Source organism: Lepisosteus oculatus, chromosome 7, assembly GCF_040954835.1.
Source record: "Lepisosteus oculatus isolate fLepOcu1 chromosome 7, fLepOcu1.hap2, whole genome shotgun sequence".
In the NCBI taxonomy this organism is placed as follows: domain Eukaryota; kingdom Metazoa; phylum Chordata; class Actinopteri; order Semionotiformes; family Lepisosteidae; genus Lepisosteus; species Lepisosteus oculatus.
The window spans coordinates 51,316,552-51,335,983 of record NC_090702.1 but is presented as its reverse complement, the minus strand read 5'-3'; the positions used below and the strand labels follow the sequence as shown (position 1 = coordinate 51,335,983).

At 38.3% G+C, this 19,432-nt stretch overlaps 1 protein-coding gene across 7 annotated transcripts in view; it reads left to right on the top strand.

Annotated features, from left to right (window-relative positions):
- Positions 1 to 19,432, top strand: part of sox5 (SRY-box transcription factor 5) — a 330,663-nt gene that overhangs the window by 279,009 nt on the left and 32,222 nt on the right. For 6 of the 7 annotated variants that reach the window (XM_015352122.2, XM_015352121.2, XM_015352125.2 and 3 more), the window contains 3 exons: positions 612 to 738; positions 4,905 to 4,990; positions 18,089 to 18,235. In XM_015352122.2, the coding sequence (XP_015207608.1) occupies positions 612 to 738; positions 4,905 to 4,990; positions 18,089 to 18,235 (360 nt within the window). The remainder of the gene's footprint in view (positions 1 to 611; positions 739 to 4,904; positions 4,991 to 18,088; positions 18,236 to 19,432) is intronic. The other variant, XM_006633160.3, reaches the window with a different exon arrangement.

Genomic DNA, 19,432 nt, shown 5'->3' with positions numbered 1-19,432 from the left:
ACAATCCTATTTAGCCAAAGTACCATTGACCTCCTCATTAAATTTGAATTCATTTAATTGGACAAGTCCCTTACAGTTAAATGACTGCATGTTGTCATTATGATGCCTTTGGCTGATCTGAACGTTGTATTTCAATGTGTGTGAATGTTTAGTCATTGCCTCTATTCTTCCATGGTATACCAATAATGTTTTCATTGCTGCTGATACAATTGTGCACTCAGGTGCAGGCATACCTCAAGGGCTTCAAGGGAAATTATTTTTTAAATGCTTTGTTACGTGCCTGTAAGATGGAGGCTTATTCATTTTGTTCTCAGCCTCTGAATAGCACTAGATTACTGGGTACGGCAGGGGTGACATTCCTTCCTGCAAGGAGGACCACGGCGTCGCACTTTAAACACAGGACACAGACCAAACTGTGGAAGCGCAGATGTTTATACCTGGTGTTGAAAACGTATTGTCCATGTCAGAATGGGTAGAAAGAGAGACGCAGAGGTATAATGAGATAAGGCATTTTTCAGTGCTGCAGTAGCTTGGGTAGTAAAGGTCTTTATTGGCAGGAGAAGCACCTAGAGGGCACGTTTTGATGGCTTATTCCTTCCTCTCGTTTTCAGCAGGTTCAGGGTCAGCTGCCTCCATTGATGATTCCTGTGTTTCCTCCAGACCAGAGGACTCTGGCAGCAGCAGCTGCCCAGCAAGGCTTCCTGCTGCCTCCAGGCTTCAACTACAAACCCGGATGCAGTGAGTATAGGCGTCAATCACGCGGTAGATGCGTTCGTGTAAAACCTCATGCAAAATCTCACAATAAAAAATAACAGGGCTAATGGGAAAAATAGGGTTAGGGGCAGACCACTCAATAGCTAACCAAATGCCTAACCAAAGCTGTGCCAAATTTATTAATTAATAATTACCCTGATAGAAATGTTAGCACAGTTTAAATACATTTTAAATCCATTATAAATAAAGAAATACTATAGTAAATGTACGGCTTTACCTTGAAAAAAAGTGAAGTTCACCACCTGAACGTTTATCACCAGCACGCTTCTTAGACACATTCTTGTCACCTTGTCCACTCATATTTACGGCTATGCAGAAGATTTAGTGAAAATAGCACGGAGCAAATAAAACGAAGCACGTGGGACAGCTGAGCATCATGAGTATTCCTCCGCCGCGTTTAGTTGTACAAAACGTAAACATGTCAGGGATGAAATCGAGCATAAGCCAACGTGAGTTTCCCGTTATATAGACGTCTTTCCCCTATTTCCCAATTGTATATGAGCCAATTCCTGTTTTGGAAACTCGCGTAACAGCAGAAATCACTGTAAAGTGCTTGCTGTGGTCCTGTGGCTTCCTCGGTCCATGTGATCCGGCAGCGGAGGCTAGCCCCTGCCGGTGGGCATTGGTCTCTGCACTCTGGAGTGTTCCTCAGAGGAAGGGGACCAAAGACATCACACATTAGACACAGGCAAAAGCAGTCAAAAGGTGATCCTGAAGTCACAGATATGTATCCCGAGCTATGCACTTTTTCTTTTAGAACAGCAGAAAACTGCAGTTTGTCGTAACACGCTCTTTGAATCAGTCTTCAAAGCTGCCATGCTGGGTGAAGGATTTTGTCTGATAACCCAAACGGAGAGTGAAGGGCATTAAATCTAAACAAACTGCACAGAACTGGTGCAGGCTAAACAGGCCAGCATGGTGATAAGTAAGAACAAAAGCTTCTCAAAAATCTGCTTCAAGATAAGGGTGTCATAAAGTTAAAGTGTTATTTGAACGGCTGAAATGCAGAGCTTCAATTACTGCACATTTAATATGTTTGAGATCGAAGAGGGACATTTTTTAGAATTCTTATTGTCATCTTTGTTTAAAGGTACACTTTTGTGCAATTGTACAACGTGTAAGGCAATTGTTTCCAACCGTTTTATAAATCCTCTGTTTTATTTAGATTTATTTTTGATAATTAAAAAAAAAACCTTTTGGATTTTTCTTTCCTTGGAAGTTGCCTGACCATAACTGTCCAACTGTGAAGCAATGTGTTGTTTACAGTGAGAACAAGCCTGCTGCCAGGTTTTAGCTAAATAACGTTAAGACACAGGGGGGTAAAATGACCTGCCCCAGGTTTCCACAGTATAACAGTATAACAGAGGCCAGAGCCAAATCCAAGATGCTCTAAGTCCCCAGCCTCAGCTCTACCCACAGAACTTCACAGTTTCCAAAACAAGTACACTGAGATAAATTCAATTACTAGTTTACATATCAGATTCTGTTCTACTCTGTCTTCGATACTTTCTGTAGTAGACATTGCCCTATTCCATGTTTTAACCATCTGGTTATTGACAGATTCATTTATAATAATGTCAGAAAAAAGGGTTCATACCTCAGTAGCATTTGGCGGTTTTGTTTGGTATTGAAATGCACAAAATGTTAATTTTCATATAAATTCTGGATTTCCTTTGGACTTTAGAAATCTGTCTTAGTCTTCCTAATTGCTTTGCATATGATATAACCACGTTTGATTGTTGGAAAGTGGTAGGCGAGTTGGAGTATTATTGACTCTTTACAAAAATTGCTTTTGAAACTGATAGGGGGCATAGAAATCCAGGTGCGAGCATACAGTCTTTGTAACACATCAGAGAACAACTATATTATATATATTATCTGTTCATTTTGGAGTTATCAGATTTTTCAGTTTGGGATTTTTTAAAATGCAATGTTTGGGTTGTTTTTTTTTTTTAAATGACATCTGGGAAGGGATAACCCTGACTTGCAAAAGTGAAGTGAAATGATTACATCTTTCACTTACACATAACCCACTGGAGCTTGCTGGAAGGAAGATCGAAAGCTGGAGAATGAAGTTTTGAAAGTCATTCTGGCCTCTCATGCAGTGTGACAGCTATTGCAAACACAGAGAACAGCCGCTACATTGCCCTTTACTTCACTAACCTCAGATTCCTCTGTGTCCTCCACAGTGCTGTGATTATTTTTCTCTCCAAGCCTTTATCCATTGATTGATAACTAAATGCCTCATATAGAAGCCATCTGCTTGCTGACCGGTGGCCAAGTTAGCAAATCAGATTCAACTTCCTGCCCAGTATAAGAAACAAATGTGATGGTGGGGGTTAGAGCAAAGTTGAACTTCAATTAAAAAAGGCGGATGTTTTCAGAATTTCTGCTTCAAATAAATCATTTTCAGAATTTTAGCCATCACAATTCCAAAGAAAACCAAAATCCTAAATATAAAATGAGGAAGAAAAAAACTTTCTTACTTTCTGTCATATTAGCTACATTGTTTCACAAATACTTTAATTATAGCCACTTACACAGTATCTACTTATATTTACACTATATTTATCCATTAACTCTCTAATCTAATGGAGTTTTCTTGTGCATCTGCAGCTACCTGACTCGATGTCCCAGTACAACACTGTCACTTACTTTAAACTTGCATGAAAACCACCTTATACGGACTTCAATACTTTTGCCAAATTCAGCTATTCTGCTTCTTTTTTTCTTCTTTTGTTAGAACAACCCACAAGAGAGGCATTAAGTATCATAAATACATTTGTTTATTTTGTTTGTTGAGGACAAAAAAATCTTCCCAGCATGCACCCTTGAAAATATTCCAAATCCCGTTTCAACCTAGAAGCCCTATGTTGAGGGTTATATGGGAAAAACATGTTCAACAGTAGCTTGACAGGACCTTCTGTTTTATTACTTACTGAGACAAAGCATCTGTTATGTCCTGCCTAGTGCCTGATTCACATGTACAACATACCCTTGCAAAAACAAGTCCCATACAGATTTGCGATTTACTGGACTATGTTTCAGTTATTTGAGCTGCTTTTATCCTGACCACAAGGCAAAGTTAAGTGGGTTCTTATGCTAGGAACGATCAAACCGGCGATGGAGACATACAGATTGTAATGCCATCTGAACGTCTAGAGGTGGTCATCCCTGGCAGTTCCATTCCTTGCCATTACAGGACTTTGAACCTTCCAGTAAAGTGATTACCGAATTGATCCTTAACTGCTTAATTAACTCAGATACTGAAGATCATTTTGATAATTAAGGATTAGACTTGTAATGGAAAAGATGTGCCAGGGATGGCTACCCCTGATCTAAAGCGTAGTCAACACATACCCAGGGCAGCTGATAACATGCGATTCCGTTTTTGAAATACTATATGCATAGCAAACTTTGCATTTAAAGAGCAGAATTGGAGCCTGTTCATCTTCTCACATTAACACAATGGGGTGTAAAGTACTGCATACATCCGTACCGAGTCCATAACAAATGCAAAGATGCACATCAAGCCAAAAGTGCAATTATTCCATTGAATTAACACACATAAAAGAATGGCTTTTTTCACAAATGTCACAATATGTTAAGGGTGTGCACCTTGTTTTCAAACATTTTTGTCCATAAAATAATAACCTCTATACAACTGACATCCACAATTTATATATAAAAGCTCTTTTTTCATGCTTTCTACATAGGACGTCTGGATAACTTGTAAAAAAAAAAAGACAAAAACTTTTATGAGACGTCTCCTCATATTGCAGACTCTGACATTTCCTTTAAACGCTTTAATTAAGAGGAACCTATCTGAAACTCCGGAGTGATAATTTTTATAATACTCTGATTCATCAGCATGTAACAATTTCTCTCAGTGCTGCACGTAAAATAAGATGAAGTTTCCACCTTAATTGCTCTGTGCCTTTTTATCACGATCCACCTTCAGTCAGCTTTGTGAAGAGGGTATTAGTAAAAAGGGCTGCACAATAGACGCTTTCATTAAGGCCTCAGGAAGGCACACAAAAGAAGGCTTTGGAAGGAGTGAATAGGAGAGTTTGGTTTGCAGGTGGAGAGAGGATAAAAGGTGCTGACACTTCTATTGTTCTGTGTTTCAGGTGACCCTTACCCTCTTCAGCTGATTCCAACTACTATGGCAGCTGCTGCCGCGGCAACGCCAGGCCTAGGCCCACTCCAGCTGCAGGTAAGAAGCAGAGCACTTGGAAAGTGTGAAAGCAAGCAGGAGGGGGGAAATGGTGATGTATTGTTGCAGTACCGCTGTTATTGTTGTTTTTTGTCGTTTCCCATACAGCAGTAGAATGTCGTTTTCCCAAAAAAGGGATCTTTTAGGAACATAAAATGAGAAAGGATTTGAGACCGCACCCCAAGTGGTCTAAAAAGTTTGGGGAAGAAAAGTAGCCATGTCCTGGGTGCTCCCCGGTCTGCCTTGACAGAGCCTGCATTGGTGCTTGCCTGGCTCCCTGTGGAGATAAGTCACATTAAAATGAGCCCAGAGTGCCGTGTGCCATTTACATCAAGCAGCTGTTGACTACATGTGCTTTGAGCCACGGGCTGTACTGTAGTTCATGGTTTCAGAATCACATGAGTGGACTGCATTCCAGTCCTTGCGCTCGTCATGTCCTCCCAAGACCGTCACATGGGACCTCAGAGATGATAACTAAAACGCAAAGAACTGGAACAGGGGTCAAGCTGGGAGGCGGCAGATTGTAGGTCCAAGGCAATTGCAAATTTGAGGTTTTAATGTTCTGTTGAGCACAACCTATAGTGTTGACTGAGTGTCTTTCTTCCCTGACGCTGTGTATTAGGCTGTGAACGTGATCATCAAAAAGATTTCAAAAATTCTGCAATTTTTGTCTCTACATGGTGTTAAAAGTCATTAATAAAAAAATATTTTCCATAATCCAGAATGTGAAATCTTTTACTCTATATAAACTATGATAATGTAATTTTGTAGTGGTTCCACTAATTTGCAAATTTTTACTATCTGAAGTTTACTAAAAAGTACTATAGTAGCTTTCCCTTTGACTAGTTCCTCTGGACGAGTGTATTTTGGCCATGGTTACTACTTCTGTTCATCACTGATAAAAGATTGGCAAATGTGCTCCTACAGTGTGTGTGTTTTTTTTTTAATTTGTTACACTGAACCTGGTTTGGATCAAATAGCTTCTATGAAAATAACGCTGTACAAAAAAATAAATTTGGAGCCATAAAAGGATACCTTTACCTTATTCCTGGAACTATTTCTCCATCAAAAGAATCTGTAAAAGAATCTTATTGGTCGTAAGATCGTATTTAGCAGAGTTCTAAAACCAATGAGAATGAATTTGCTAGTTACCTAACATGACGTGAATCATTTATCTGGATTTTGTTGGCACTTTTCAAACTGTAAACAGAACAAGGAAAAGGAAGAACTTGTCCCATGTGCGAGATGTTATCGGAGAGGCAGTAGATTTGACTACCACACATTCACCGCCAGCGTTCTCAGCATCAGTTTCCCAGAGAAAGTGTCATCCAGTTGCTTGGTTGATTTCAACTGGTGAGGATCAGATAATTCCTACTGGAAAAAAAAAAAAACATCTGGTCCTACACTCTGCTTGGATAAAACATCTTTAAAATTCCATCCTGATCAGCATGCATTTAGAATAAGTGGCCTATCGTGATGTTAATCCTAACCCCAGCCTGCTGTTTGCTAGCAGACCTCTGTCTGCATGAGTGAATTTTCTTGTAGGTTAAGCGCCTGTATATTCTCAGTTCTAACCCCACCCCCACTTTCACCACCCATTGGAAACACATAAGCCTAAAGGGTGAACCGACAGAGGCACACATATGATTAATACAGCACAGCTGCAAAGAACAACTGATTTGCATATGTATTAATAGAGGAGAAGGCAACAATTCGATTACATACTGAAAGCCTCTGTGTAACTGAAGAAAAAAATGTGCCAAATTAATGGAAATGTGGCCATTCTTCTTGGTATTTATTCTGTCAGTTCAAGCGTCAGCTCATTCCCAGCTAATTCAGATTTGTCCCTCATAAGAAAAGCCATTTGAAGTCAAAGTAATCACACCACAGAAAAGAGCTGGTCTGTCATATTTTATACACATCCTCATTTGACTGGAGGCCTCAAGCCACAAGAAGGGAAAAAAATCCATTTGGACTGAAAGTATAAGAACCCTTCTGAATGTGCTGAGTAAATGCAGACTGGTACACTTCATCCTGCCCGATTCTCGGCATCATATTTGTTTAATATACAGTATTTTACTGCTCTGTTTCCATTGGGATGCAACATCTTGTTTGGAAGACATCTAGGATAACTGTGCATCTTGTGCAGCAGACACTACATACGGTATAATTAACTAATACATACATCTCAAGTACAAAATAGAGAGCCTTCTGGTATAGCAAAAAAGATACATGCATCTTTTTTCTCTTTTTTTATCACTGCTTGAAAATACTGGGTGCTGATAAAAGTCACTGATCAAAGCACAGTCTTGAGTTTATAGAGCCATCCAACTGGCTACGATTGTATTATACTCAGTCTTTGTTAGAGCGTTTCATATTATATTTTTACTGTACTAACATGGTTTATTTGAAAATCTCTTATTGGTTGGGTTGGAATAGAGCTGTGTAAAATATTGAAAAGACAGGCCAGCAATATACTTCAGATCTCTACAACCAGATAAATGTTTTTTTTACAAAGAAATTATTTACTCAGGGTAACCCAAATACAGATGTCACAGTGTATTGTATTTCCTTTGGGATCTTCTTTGTGCTCAATTTTACAACCGGGTGCGCTGAGACACACATAACAATTACTTGCCCCCAGGTCACACACAGATTCAGCGCTAGAGACGGGATTTAAAGTCAGGATCTGCTGACTGGTGGTCAAAATGAACGTTGTACAGTCTAGATGCCCGCAGTATGCTGGTTAATATTTTTTTAATGAGCTGTGTCTCTATAAATATGTATTTGCAATATTTGTTTATTGACATCCACTAAGCCTCTTATACAGTTGCCTGGTGCTTGCTTAGTATCATTTTTTATTGTTCTGCTGTAACAGTGCACATTAAAAACTGAGCACAATTCTGTCGTGTGATTTAGGCAGGACCCCTGTTCACCAGCAAAAGCCTAGTGGTTTGTATGACAGAATGCTCCTCTGCCTCCACATAGTCATTGTCCACTCTCTAAGGAGGTTCCAATCATTTTAGAGAGGGTGACAAACACATTTGAGTATCACATGTCACAGCTCTGTGCAATAAACAAATTCTGAAATTTTAAAGAATTACCATCTCTTTTATTGAATTTCCCCCTTTTTAATTATACATGTAAAATAAACATTTCAAACCTTTCTTTATTTCAAGCAGAGCTATTTTTTTCCCACTATTCTGCTTTATTGTGTATTATTTTTCTGATGTGGGTTGTCATTTTTATTTTCTTAAAATAATTATCATTTTACTATCTGTATGTATTATGTAAAACCTAAATACATTCATGCAAATTAAATCGTCAACTTCGACGTGCAAGGCACATATACTTGTGTTATGTTGCATAGAGAAACGCAGATTAGTCATGCTAAATGTCCTTAAAAAGTTAGATATACTGTATAAGTAAAAGCACATTTATTTTTTTACATCTGAAGTGTTCATGATGCATCATGGATATAAATATTAATAAGCTTTCATCCAATCCCAGTGTTGAACCAAAACTTATTAAGACTCTTTTTGCATATATAGTATTAAAGTTAGGAGCCATGGACAGCTGGTCCGCAGGCTCATTTAAGCTTATGATCTGACTAAAGTTGGCTGAGGTTTTGAATGTACCTGTTTCCTTCTCCCATAAAGTTGTGATACAACAATATCTATTAATCCAGATTTTGAATTTTAAAAACATAAAATACAGACAAAATATGACATTTCATTTGAAAACATAACTGTTACTGCTTTAGTACAGAAATGCCTTAACAGGCAAATGGCAATAAAGGAAAGATAAGTTTAGTGTGCCTGCTCTGGAATATTGTGTGAACTGTAATGTCTTTGAAATCAATGAGAAAACTCCTGGGTGGCACTGCTGTTTGACATGCATTGTTTTTTCATCAATATCTGTTTTGCTGAATAAGATTCCAGGACTGCATACAGTATAGTACAGAGGAAAGGCAACTTATGCAGATTCTTGCACTTAGTTAAAGCTTGTATTGCAATTAAACACACACAAAATGAGCTATGTGCACTCTGATGCAGCTTGAAGCATTTATTGTAGATCATCCCCTTGTCTGTCTCTTTGAGTTACCTGATGGCACATGCCTGGAAATCTAATTTAGTCCAGGTCACCACCTTCCTTCTTTTATGAGTTAACTAGCCCATTATGCTTCAGCTGAAAGATAAAACGTGAACAAAGGAGCATTGTAGTGCGGACACATTAAACACAAAGCATGTGTTCATAGGCTTATGGTGAAGTGCATTTCAAAGTTGAAGGGGATAAAACCCAGCAGAAATTACTACTGTCACAAGCATACCTGAAATCCTAAAAGAAAAATTTAATTTACAAGTGCATGCTGCCTTTATTTCCTAGAGTTGTTTTAAATATGTCTCTTATGAGAGATATTATAAGAGCGCTAAACACATTTTTAAATGTATCCAATGTTGATTTTTAATGCACACTCAACAGAATGTTCAGATGACCTTATTTTATAAGTTGTTATTAGTTTAAAGGTGCAAACTAAAAAGCTGTGAGTCATAGGGTTTGGTCAAAATAGCTTTTCTCTCCGAAAGCATGAGTACATGGTCGATTTTATGAATAATATATTAATAATCTTGTTGCCCGTTTTCAGAACATTTTTTCTAGTTGATGAGTAAAAATTGCCCATCCATCAAGCTCAGTGCAGCATAGATATATAAGCATTAGAAAGAATTGGAGCCCATTTGGTCCATATAGCTTGGCTGGTTACATTGGTTTAAATTTTACACTTTTAACTAAATATCTGTGCATTTTGGGGTTTGTTCTTTCCCATAGTATTAAAAAGATGTAAACAATGTAAAGCATAAAACACTGCTTTTCCTGAAGCAGCCTCTTCATATTTGGTGTGGTTCATCTAACATTTCTAAGATATAATTTTACTAACCACATGCGCTGCTCTTCAACTGTATAGAAAATGTGGTGATAGCAAAATGATATTTGATGAGGTAGCTTTGGTTAGATTGTGTTTTTTGACACTATAGAGCTATGAATGAGGCTACATAGTACAGAACTCTGTGGTGGGCATGGAGATTTCAAGAAGGGAATGACAGTCAGTACATTTTTTAAGTTAAAAGGAGTTTCTTCTTTAGAATTAGAAGCCTTGACTGGTCAGTTCAAGTACCCCTTACCCAACAACACAGGTGAGAAGGAAGTAGGAAGTATGTCAAGGCCATAAAGAAGATATTAAAAACATTCCATAATACCAACAAATTTAAAACTGTTTAACTGTATGTTCTATAATAAGTATTATGGTCTCTATACCATAATGTACTGAGAGCATTATGGCTGAAACAAATATTGTATGTACAGTACATGTAAGTGGTATATAAATTCACTCAGTAACAGCTCACTCCTACTGTTTAATTATTACCTCAAAGTAAAGCGTTTGTCCACTGGTTATATTTATGACATGGGATTCAATAAGCATTTGCATTTGCTGAAATAATTGTTGAAATATTGTATAGTTTGTTCATTCACAATTTTCCTGTGTTTGGGAGATATGAGGGTAGAATCAAAAGATCTACAAAAACAAGATGGCACCATTCAGTCCACTAGCCCTCTTGGATTTTAGTAGCTGAGCGATCCAGGGATTTCACCCAATCATCTTGAGCCATTTAAAAATAAAGAAAACAAATATGGCAAAAGGTGTTTTTGGATGTGCTCATGACATTCCACAACAGACAACCTTAATGACATAAAATAATGGAAATTTTATCAACCAAATGCTATAAACCGCTTTAGCTTACAGAAAGGTGCAAAGCATGATAAATTAGAACTGTCATGCTGTGGAATCACATTGTCTTCTTGATTCAGCCATTTCCCCTTTCTTCATTGCATGGATGGGCTTCCTTTGCAAACATCAAAACAGCATTCTCACCTGGGGTCAGTCCATTGCAACAGCTCACGCTAGTTAATATACCCAAGATGCAGGATCAATCTCCCGTATTGACAGGCAAACAGCCTGATCCATGGGTTCAGTTAACTTTGACCCAGAATCAAAGCAGACTGCCTCCAAAGCTGAAGGTGCACTCCAGGCATAATTTTTCAGACATTTCCATGGCTCTTAGTAAGCAAATGCAGCATTGTGGAAGCTGCTTTTTTAGGATTTCTTGTTTTTTGCAAAAGCAGCTAAGCCAGCCACTTAAGTTCTTGTCATGGGGCATTTTTTATAATTGTAATCCATGCCGATGGTAAGCTAGACCCAGCAGGTTTTGGAAATTTCCGCCTTCTCTCATACTCATTCTCTGAACATCTCTCTTCCAGATCGTATTCTTTTTTTTTTACCATCAGGACAATTTGTGGAGTAGAAAGGCACACTATATTCAGAACAGAACTGCCTCATGGAGATCACTCCAGGCAGGTCTGGCGCTGCACAGACCCCATTTAGCGGGGCTGACCTGAAGATCTTGTCACATCCAGAGATCGGGTCATCCAGGTTATGAGCCACATGTACCATCCATCTTCTTTTCGGGGGGCAGGGGGGGTGGTACTGACAGCAACCACCCTGCTGGGCCAGTAAACAATAGGGGAATGAGAAAGGAGGAGGGGTGTAGGGCAGTCATAAACAAGCCACGTGCTGGAAACCCAGTACAATCTTCCACTTTGACACTGGGGGAAAAACAAAGTGCTGCAGGGTCCCAATATACCACTTAAAAAGAATTGTTTTAAAGAAAAGTAACACAGAAAGGGCTCAGAACCAAGGGTTTTCAATTGAAACAAAATGCATGAATGGTATTACTATGAAATGGTTTAGTTTGATCTTGTGACCTCTTTTTTTTTCTGGAATCCGGGTTTGTCACTGCAGTGCCCTTTTAGGTTATACGATTTATCTCCACAAGGATCAAAGGATCAATACAATTTGGAAATAACACTTTCCTTCAGCAGCCATCCCACACAAGATCGCCTGCATGGGATAAGCTATTTTTTCATAATATCAAAATAGACATAGCAGTTATCTGTGTCAATTTCATGGGTCCCATTGGAGGGGTTCGGTAGACACCGGCAGGCGTAATTTGTATGCATGAGGGCCAAGACCTTACAAGAAAGGCAGTGTTTTATGTCATGAGCCTATTTTAATCTCCCTTTGTCTGAAACAGTGGCAAGTACTCTGCCTTCTTTCAATCATAATCATTTTCTGTCTGACTTTTCTGGGAGGGGTAAATTAATCAGAGCCTTGACCTGTCACAAGAGAGTAAAAAGGAATGGTAAATAAAAAAAGTCATATTTATCAATGAAGACAGAAAAAATGGATACATATTGTGTCTACTGCTTGTTAGAGAATCACATCGCTTCCATTGTAGGAAATTAATAAGCTATTTGAAATTACTGAAAAATGTATTAATTCAAAACTAAATACCATATTATTATATGATTCAGATTTCTTTCTTGCAACCCTGTTTCCCCTTATGTACCGCATATACAGATCCAGATACAGATGTATGAGCTCTATGGGGACATGGCAGCTTGGGACGCTGCTTTACAGCTCTTGCGTGTTGGGTTCAGTTCCAATCTAGGGTACATTCTGTGTGGAGTTCGCATGTTCCCTCCTAGGCGATTGTTCTCTGAAGGTTTTCTTTGTACGCTCCAGATTCCTGCCAACTCCCAAAAGCGTTCTGGAGCGGCCTGATGGGAGATTCTGAATTCTGACTTTCAGAATATCCGATCAAGGCAACAGCGGTCATGCGACGTGAGTCCCACTTCCAGGATGGGCTTTGGATTGCCAAGGCTGTTTCCAGAGCAAGCAGCTTTCTGGGAATGGATGGATTGAGAGATATATATGTTGTGTTGAAAATCTGGCGATGGGGTGTTAACACAATGACCTGTTTAGAGGATAAATGTCTGTGTTAATTGAAGATAGCAGTAATAAGCAGTTAATGCAGATTTTATGAGGCACAAATATCATTTTAGACAGCTTGTGCATCCCATTCTTTGGCAATATAAGCTGGCGTTGTTTGTAATGGGTACATTTGTTCATGGGATTTAGTGCATTGATGATCTGAAATTAAAGGCCTTTTTTATCTACCTGTACCGCTGGCGGCAGCTGCCTGCAGCAGTCCCAGTGTGAAATGGAGTTGTATTTACTGGTTTGCTGACCTGGGGAAGAGATGAGTAGAGCGCTCATCCGCCATCAGTAATGAACAGCCATGCTGGAGAGGTATAAAGAGGGTCAATCGAATGGGTCATGCATCATATGGGGAGGCAGATGTTGGAACATATTGTAATGGATTATAGTGCTGTACATGGGAATGGTTTGTAGTGCGAGAGAGGCAGAGAGAGAGAGAGAGAGGGAGAGACGAACAGAGCCGATCACCCGATGGCTAATACTTCCACTAGAGGATAAATTTAGCACATTTGCTCTTGCGACTATGGGGAAAAAATCCCTTTTTTGAGGGATTTAAGAAGAGATAACAGCACCTTTAAAGGATCTTCTCAAACAGAGGGAAAAAAACTGCACTTTTGTATTAAGATGAGTAGCCATAAGCAGAAAGGTGTATACCAGAGGAGAAAATGCCAGCCTTTTTTTTTCTCATGTACATTGGGAAAATAAGTAGCTTGTCATTCAGAGGATCCTTTCAGCCTGGAAATAATGTGTGTTGGTTTGTCTACATGTATTTGACAAAAGAGCTGGATAGTTAGTGGTTAGTGTAAAAGATTACCTACTAATAATACAAGAATGGTTTCTGCATATAAACTATGTTACAGTGTGAATATGTTTGTCCATGCATAGGGTTACCATATTTCAAAAGTTACTGTGACATGACTAAAGAAATGTTGTGTGGACTGATGATACCATTGAATAATATAATTTTCTACCTGGAGATGTGAGCTGTCATACAATATACCTATTGAAAAAGCGGTCTGCCTTTGCTAAATATGTGAAGTTGTTTCAGGTAATCCCAACATGAAATATTTTGACACAAAAAGTCTATGTTAGAACTAAAGCTAAAGTTGACGAGAAACCTGAAATTAAACTTTGCAGGATTTACAGCATATATACAGCTGTAAACCTTGGTGCAAATATACAGTAAGATGTTTTGGATAAAAGTGTCAGCCAAATTAATTTTGAAATGGTTGTAGTGCTTTGTGTACATGTCTTACTATCACCTGGGAGTCTTTTTGAAAATTAATGTGGTCTACTGTGCAGAACTCCCAAAGTCCCTCTCTATGTATGAAAGAAAGAAATAACAGACTTTGGCCAGAAAAATACTTGAATTTACATTAACCCTATTTATTCATAATGTCAGTTTTTGTTGATAAAATATCATGACCAATATATCTTAATTTGCTGTTAATTTGCTGTGTTGCTCTTTAATTTAATACCTTTTAAAAATGGACCTTCAATACATTCCATATTCTTAATGTTGCATAGGGAATTTCAGTACCTTTGTTTTAATTTTTTTAATATTTGTTTTCTTGATTGAAGTAATTTGTGATGCTTGCCTCCAATTTATGCAATGTTTTCCATCTTTGCAAAATAATGGATACAGGTAAAAGCCTACTTATAGTTTCTAGTTATGGTTAGGCTTATAAAAAATGTATACGCTTCAAGTTAAGTTAATTTAATTACATCTTAGTATTTTCGATCTTTAGTCATTAGTCATTACAATGATGGGTACATTTAATTTAGCTTGCTATTATTTTTTTAACAAATTCATATACCAAGTATATATAAATGTGTGATCTTACAACAGGTATCCAAAAGTGACAAAACATCCTTCCACATGCAATCTTATTTCTGATGCAGAGACAAGAGTTCCCGGAAATTATTTTACTGATACAAGTCTTTGATATACAGTAGTTCAGGTTGGTAGCTGCATCAGCATGTGTAGGCTGCAAAGGAACTAGTAATAGGTTTATTCCATGCTGAAAAGAGAAGAAAGAAAACACAAAGTTACAGCTGTGGAGCCTTCTTCGGGGGTAAGAGCCTTCTTCCTCACACCTGAAGAAGGCTCCACAGCTGAAACGCTTCTCTTTTCAGTATGGAATAAACCTGCTTGTTCCTTCGATCAATACAGGCTGAGATACGTCGGTCACCTATATGGCTTTGAAAAAAAAAACCTCCCAGTTCATTCCCTTTGTAATCAAAGTGCAAATGACAATTGAAGGAGAGTGCTGCTAAAGCCATCATGACCTTTGACTTCTGTCTTGATTCAAGAGGCTAGGTGGAAGGCCTATCCTGAGAATATATCAATGTGTTCAATAAAGGGGAGAGGCATAGAGTGTGAATTTGCAACTCTGAAAGCATTTCTGGCTTGCATTGAAAGAAGAACTTTGAACTGACTCTTTCAAATCCTCATGCTTGTCACTGGATTTCTGCCTTTTTTAAAAGACAAATCTGTATTCCTTGTAGGATCCATGTCAATGACATTTTTCTGTACATTTTCACAGTGCCTCCCACTTCTGTCACTGAAGAAGCATCTTCGTTCTCTCCAAAGCCATTTACTTCACCTCTATTTTCAATGTTAGTGGCATCACCACAATTTGGTCGTTACTCCATGCAGGAAAATGTCAGATGTGTGACTCCATAAACCTCAGCATTGTCAATACTTGTAGATGAAATATCCTGACAGCTCAATTTGACTCGGTTTGATTCCTTCACATCACTTTCATGATCTGTTGATGAAAGTTAGGAATAGCTTAATCCTGTTTCTCTTGCAGGCAAAATTTCAAAACCATTGTGACAACTCTAGTTTAATTAAGTACTGAATTTGTCAAGACACAAGACAGAGTATTAGGTTAAAAGAAGGACTGAAGTAAAAAAAAAACTTAAAACTTTACACAAAACACTGTTTGCCAAATTAAACAATAGAAGTGTTCTGTGCTGAACCTATTGGATTTGGACAACAAAGTCCTTAGTCAGAACACATAATCTTTCTAAAATAGGGGATTATTGACTTTGTAAGATGTCTGCTCAAACCATCCAAAACAGCATACAAAAGAGAGACAAATCTTTTCTAACTGCCTGAAATTACATGTAAATTTTTGTCAACTCTGGGAATAAAAAGGGCTTAGGAAGGTTTTTTCGTATGCATATGTCAATAATACTAAAGCTACACAATCACCATCGTGTTTCAACAGGAGATTGCCAATACTGGGACGCAAATCAAAAGGGAAGCTAAATAACAGATTTTAACCTTTTGATCTTTAGCTGAGACTAGCTGAAGATGGGAGGAGATCTGTAAATATTGTGTCTATCTTCCCGGTCAACCGCAGGATCCCAAACAGGGAGACCTGAGCTGCTGGCTTTGTTTTTAGAAGTGTGCGAAACTTGAAGCTACATTAAAAGCTTAAGCAAACTAAAAGGTTTTTGAGTTCAATCAGACTCAACCAAACGTTTGAATTTCTCGGCATAACCAAGGGAATACAGTATCTGTCAGTCCTGATTAGCGCTTTCGTTTCTAATGAGACACACCAGAAGCGCCCCAGAACCACCCTGGAAAATGGTACATCTTACAGCCTTGCTAACGGGTGACATTTAAATTCTTCTGCCTTGCCACGACCCAGTTATTATTTTTTTTTTTTGCCCACTTTCATTGTGCTTTTTTTCCCTTGAACATGCCTATGGCTGCCCCAGGGGGCACAAGTGTCACTTCCTTTATCTTCATCTGCATCCTTGCTCGAGTCCCTCTCAGAGCGCGCTGCATGTTGTAAGTGTGTAAGTGGCTGTCACTCGCTTCATGCTTCTATTCAGGCAGTTTGACTGATAGGCGCTGGCCCTGTAATGGAACTCAATTCAAAGAGCAAATAAAGCCCTTTGAACCAGTGGTCTGAATACAAGATGTCAGCAATTTTGTATGCATCACCTCACCGGGGGAAGACGCCTGCGCTTGGGCACACAGATGACCAAGGAAGCATCGTGGTAACGATGGAACAGAAGTTACCATCAACCACTTTTTTTTTGTTTATTTGTTTGTTTATTGATGGGTGATATACAGTACAGTAAGTGACATGAAAGTGTTCTCTGGAAAATATCGGAGAAGAAAGTTAGATAATAAAGCCTTTGCCATTTGCATAAACCAGCTTTTGTTTCCCACAATGTGGCAGCCAGCCAGTCTGGAACAGAAGGACATTTTCACTTGCAAACACACTGATTTGGTTTCACGTCTTTAAGATATATCCTGGTCTCGCCTTTAATTCCCCCATGAACGAACACAAACAGCAATCTAGTTTTACTGATGGGGTGTTTGCTTAAGAATGCACATTTACAACACCATAAGAGTTAAAAACATGGAATTAAGGGTTTTCATCTGCGTTTTAATACTTGTTGGAATAAGAATGACTTTTGGCTAAGAGTGTTTAATATGATAATCATAATGTTAAATCTAAATCCTCCATTTTTTCACCCTAAGGTAATTAAAATGAACAAAGTGTTTTTATGTGGTTATTTTCAAAAACATTTAAAAACAAAGCACCTACTTTGATCTCAAGAATTGAAAATACAAATATAAATTTGATGTAAGTTCATGGAGGACATAAATAGTATATTTTAATTAAATATGGTAAAAAGCACAGTGTTATTCAGTTTGTATCTTAAAAAATAAAATCAGAACTTAATAATAATTCTTTACACTTATATAGCACTTTTCTGGACACGCCACTCAGAAATTGTCCTCACACACACAAATACAGTATAAAAAGTGTATATACTATGTACATATATGACCAATAGCTACTTTTAACCTTGAAGTGTACTTTGAAGTGAAGGATTTATGGGTACTGTGGATGGTTTGCAATTTTAAGCCAACAGAAGTGACCCGGTGGCATCCAGGAATGACGCTCAATATCTCGTGCCTTGTGTTTGCTCCTCTCCCACAATGCACTTGTTTGGGACATTTCTCATTCATGTGTGATGTTTGTCAACTCTCTGGAGAGACGATTCGCCAAAGATGAAGTGACAGCTCCCCGCCTGAAAAGTGCCGGCCTGTTAAACACAGCAAACCATCAGACAAACTAATGGCTACTGCAGCTTTTTAGCTGCATCTTCTTTTTGTCTGTGTCATGTGTTTATTTATTCATGCTGTCTCTTCATTTTCTCGTACTTTGCAGCAACTTTACGCTGCCCAGCTGGCAGCCATGCAGGTGTCCCCCGGGGCCAAGATACCCAGCATGCCACAGACAAACCTGGGCAGCACGCACTCACCGACCAGTGTCCAGACAGAAAAGTGCAGGAGCACCCCTCCAGCTAAGGCCAAGGTACTGTGAAAGATTTTGAAAGAAACAGAATACAGATGAGGGCCAAAGTGAAAGGGAAAATCATTATTCTAAGTTTAGACACACTTCTCAATGTGGCCAAGTCGCAAAAAAGAGTGCCCTTTTTTAAAGCAAGAGCTGTGTTATTTTCCATTCAGTGGCTTGCGACAAACCTTCTTCAGTAATAACCTTAACAGAAAACATTACAGTTTGATGACCTTTGTTTTAAAAGGTACTTGTGCTGTTATACAACATTTTTCCCTGATGTGCTAGGGACAAATTATCCATGACCGAGTAATACAAGGTATTTTGTAGCACAAATATAATAGAAAACATTTGTATAGTTCTTTTTCCTTGTGAAGTTTTTAGGTAAATGGCAAATTTAAACTCTTCAGTTTAGTGGTTGCAAGTGACATTGTATAAAGGCCCATCATGCTATTAACATTAGAAATACCAATCATTATTGATATCATTAATGTATGACGATAGGGTAAAATTATTCAAATAAGATTTTTTTTTTCAAATAAAATATCTGTATATGAGCATTCATTAGTTGGGTAGATCCTAATAAATGAGAGAGGATGATGAGAGAGATACCCTTTAATGCTGAGGCTGCCCAGACCCCCTCTCTGTAATGAGAGGATTGAGCCAGGGAGCTGCTACAGGGGTGTAGATGGGGTGGCAGGAAGGGTACAGGAAGCCCCAGTGTGAGACTTTTAACCTTGAAAGTGTACTTTGAAGTGAAAGATTTATGGGTACTGTGGATGGTTTGCAATTTTAAACCAATGGAAGTGTCCCAGTGATAGTAAGGAATGACACTTAATATCTTGGGCCCTTGTGTTTGTTCCTCTCCCACAAACAGAATATATGTAGGCAAGCAGAAGTGTGCAAGATTAAGGATCCAACCTGTTAGAATTTTGTTATAATTCCAGCAGTCTTCATTTTTCTTATCTGCGTTCGTTATTAAATGCTCTTAATCATCAGGGATCAGTTACTAAATGGTTATTAAAACAATGTTAATGGCATGTTAATCTACTACTGTATAAGTTTTGAAAAATTTATAAATATAATTTGCATCCTTTAAACTGAAGTGTTACCCATATGTTACACAGATTTCTAAATTAAATCTGAGAACTTACTAGATACTGACTTACAAGTCATTCCTTCCATTGCTTAGCATTAAGCATTTCTTGACTTTTT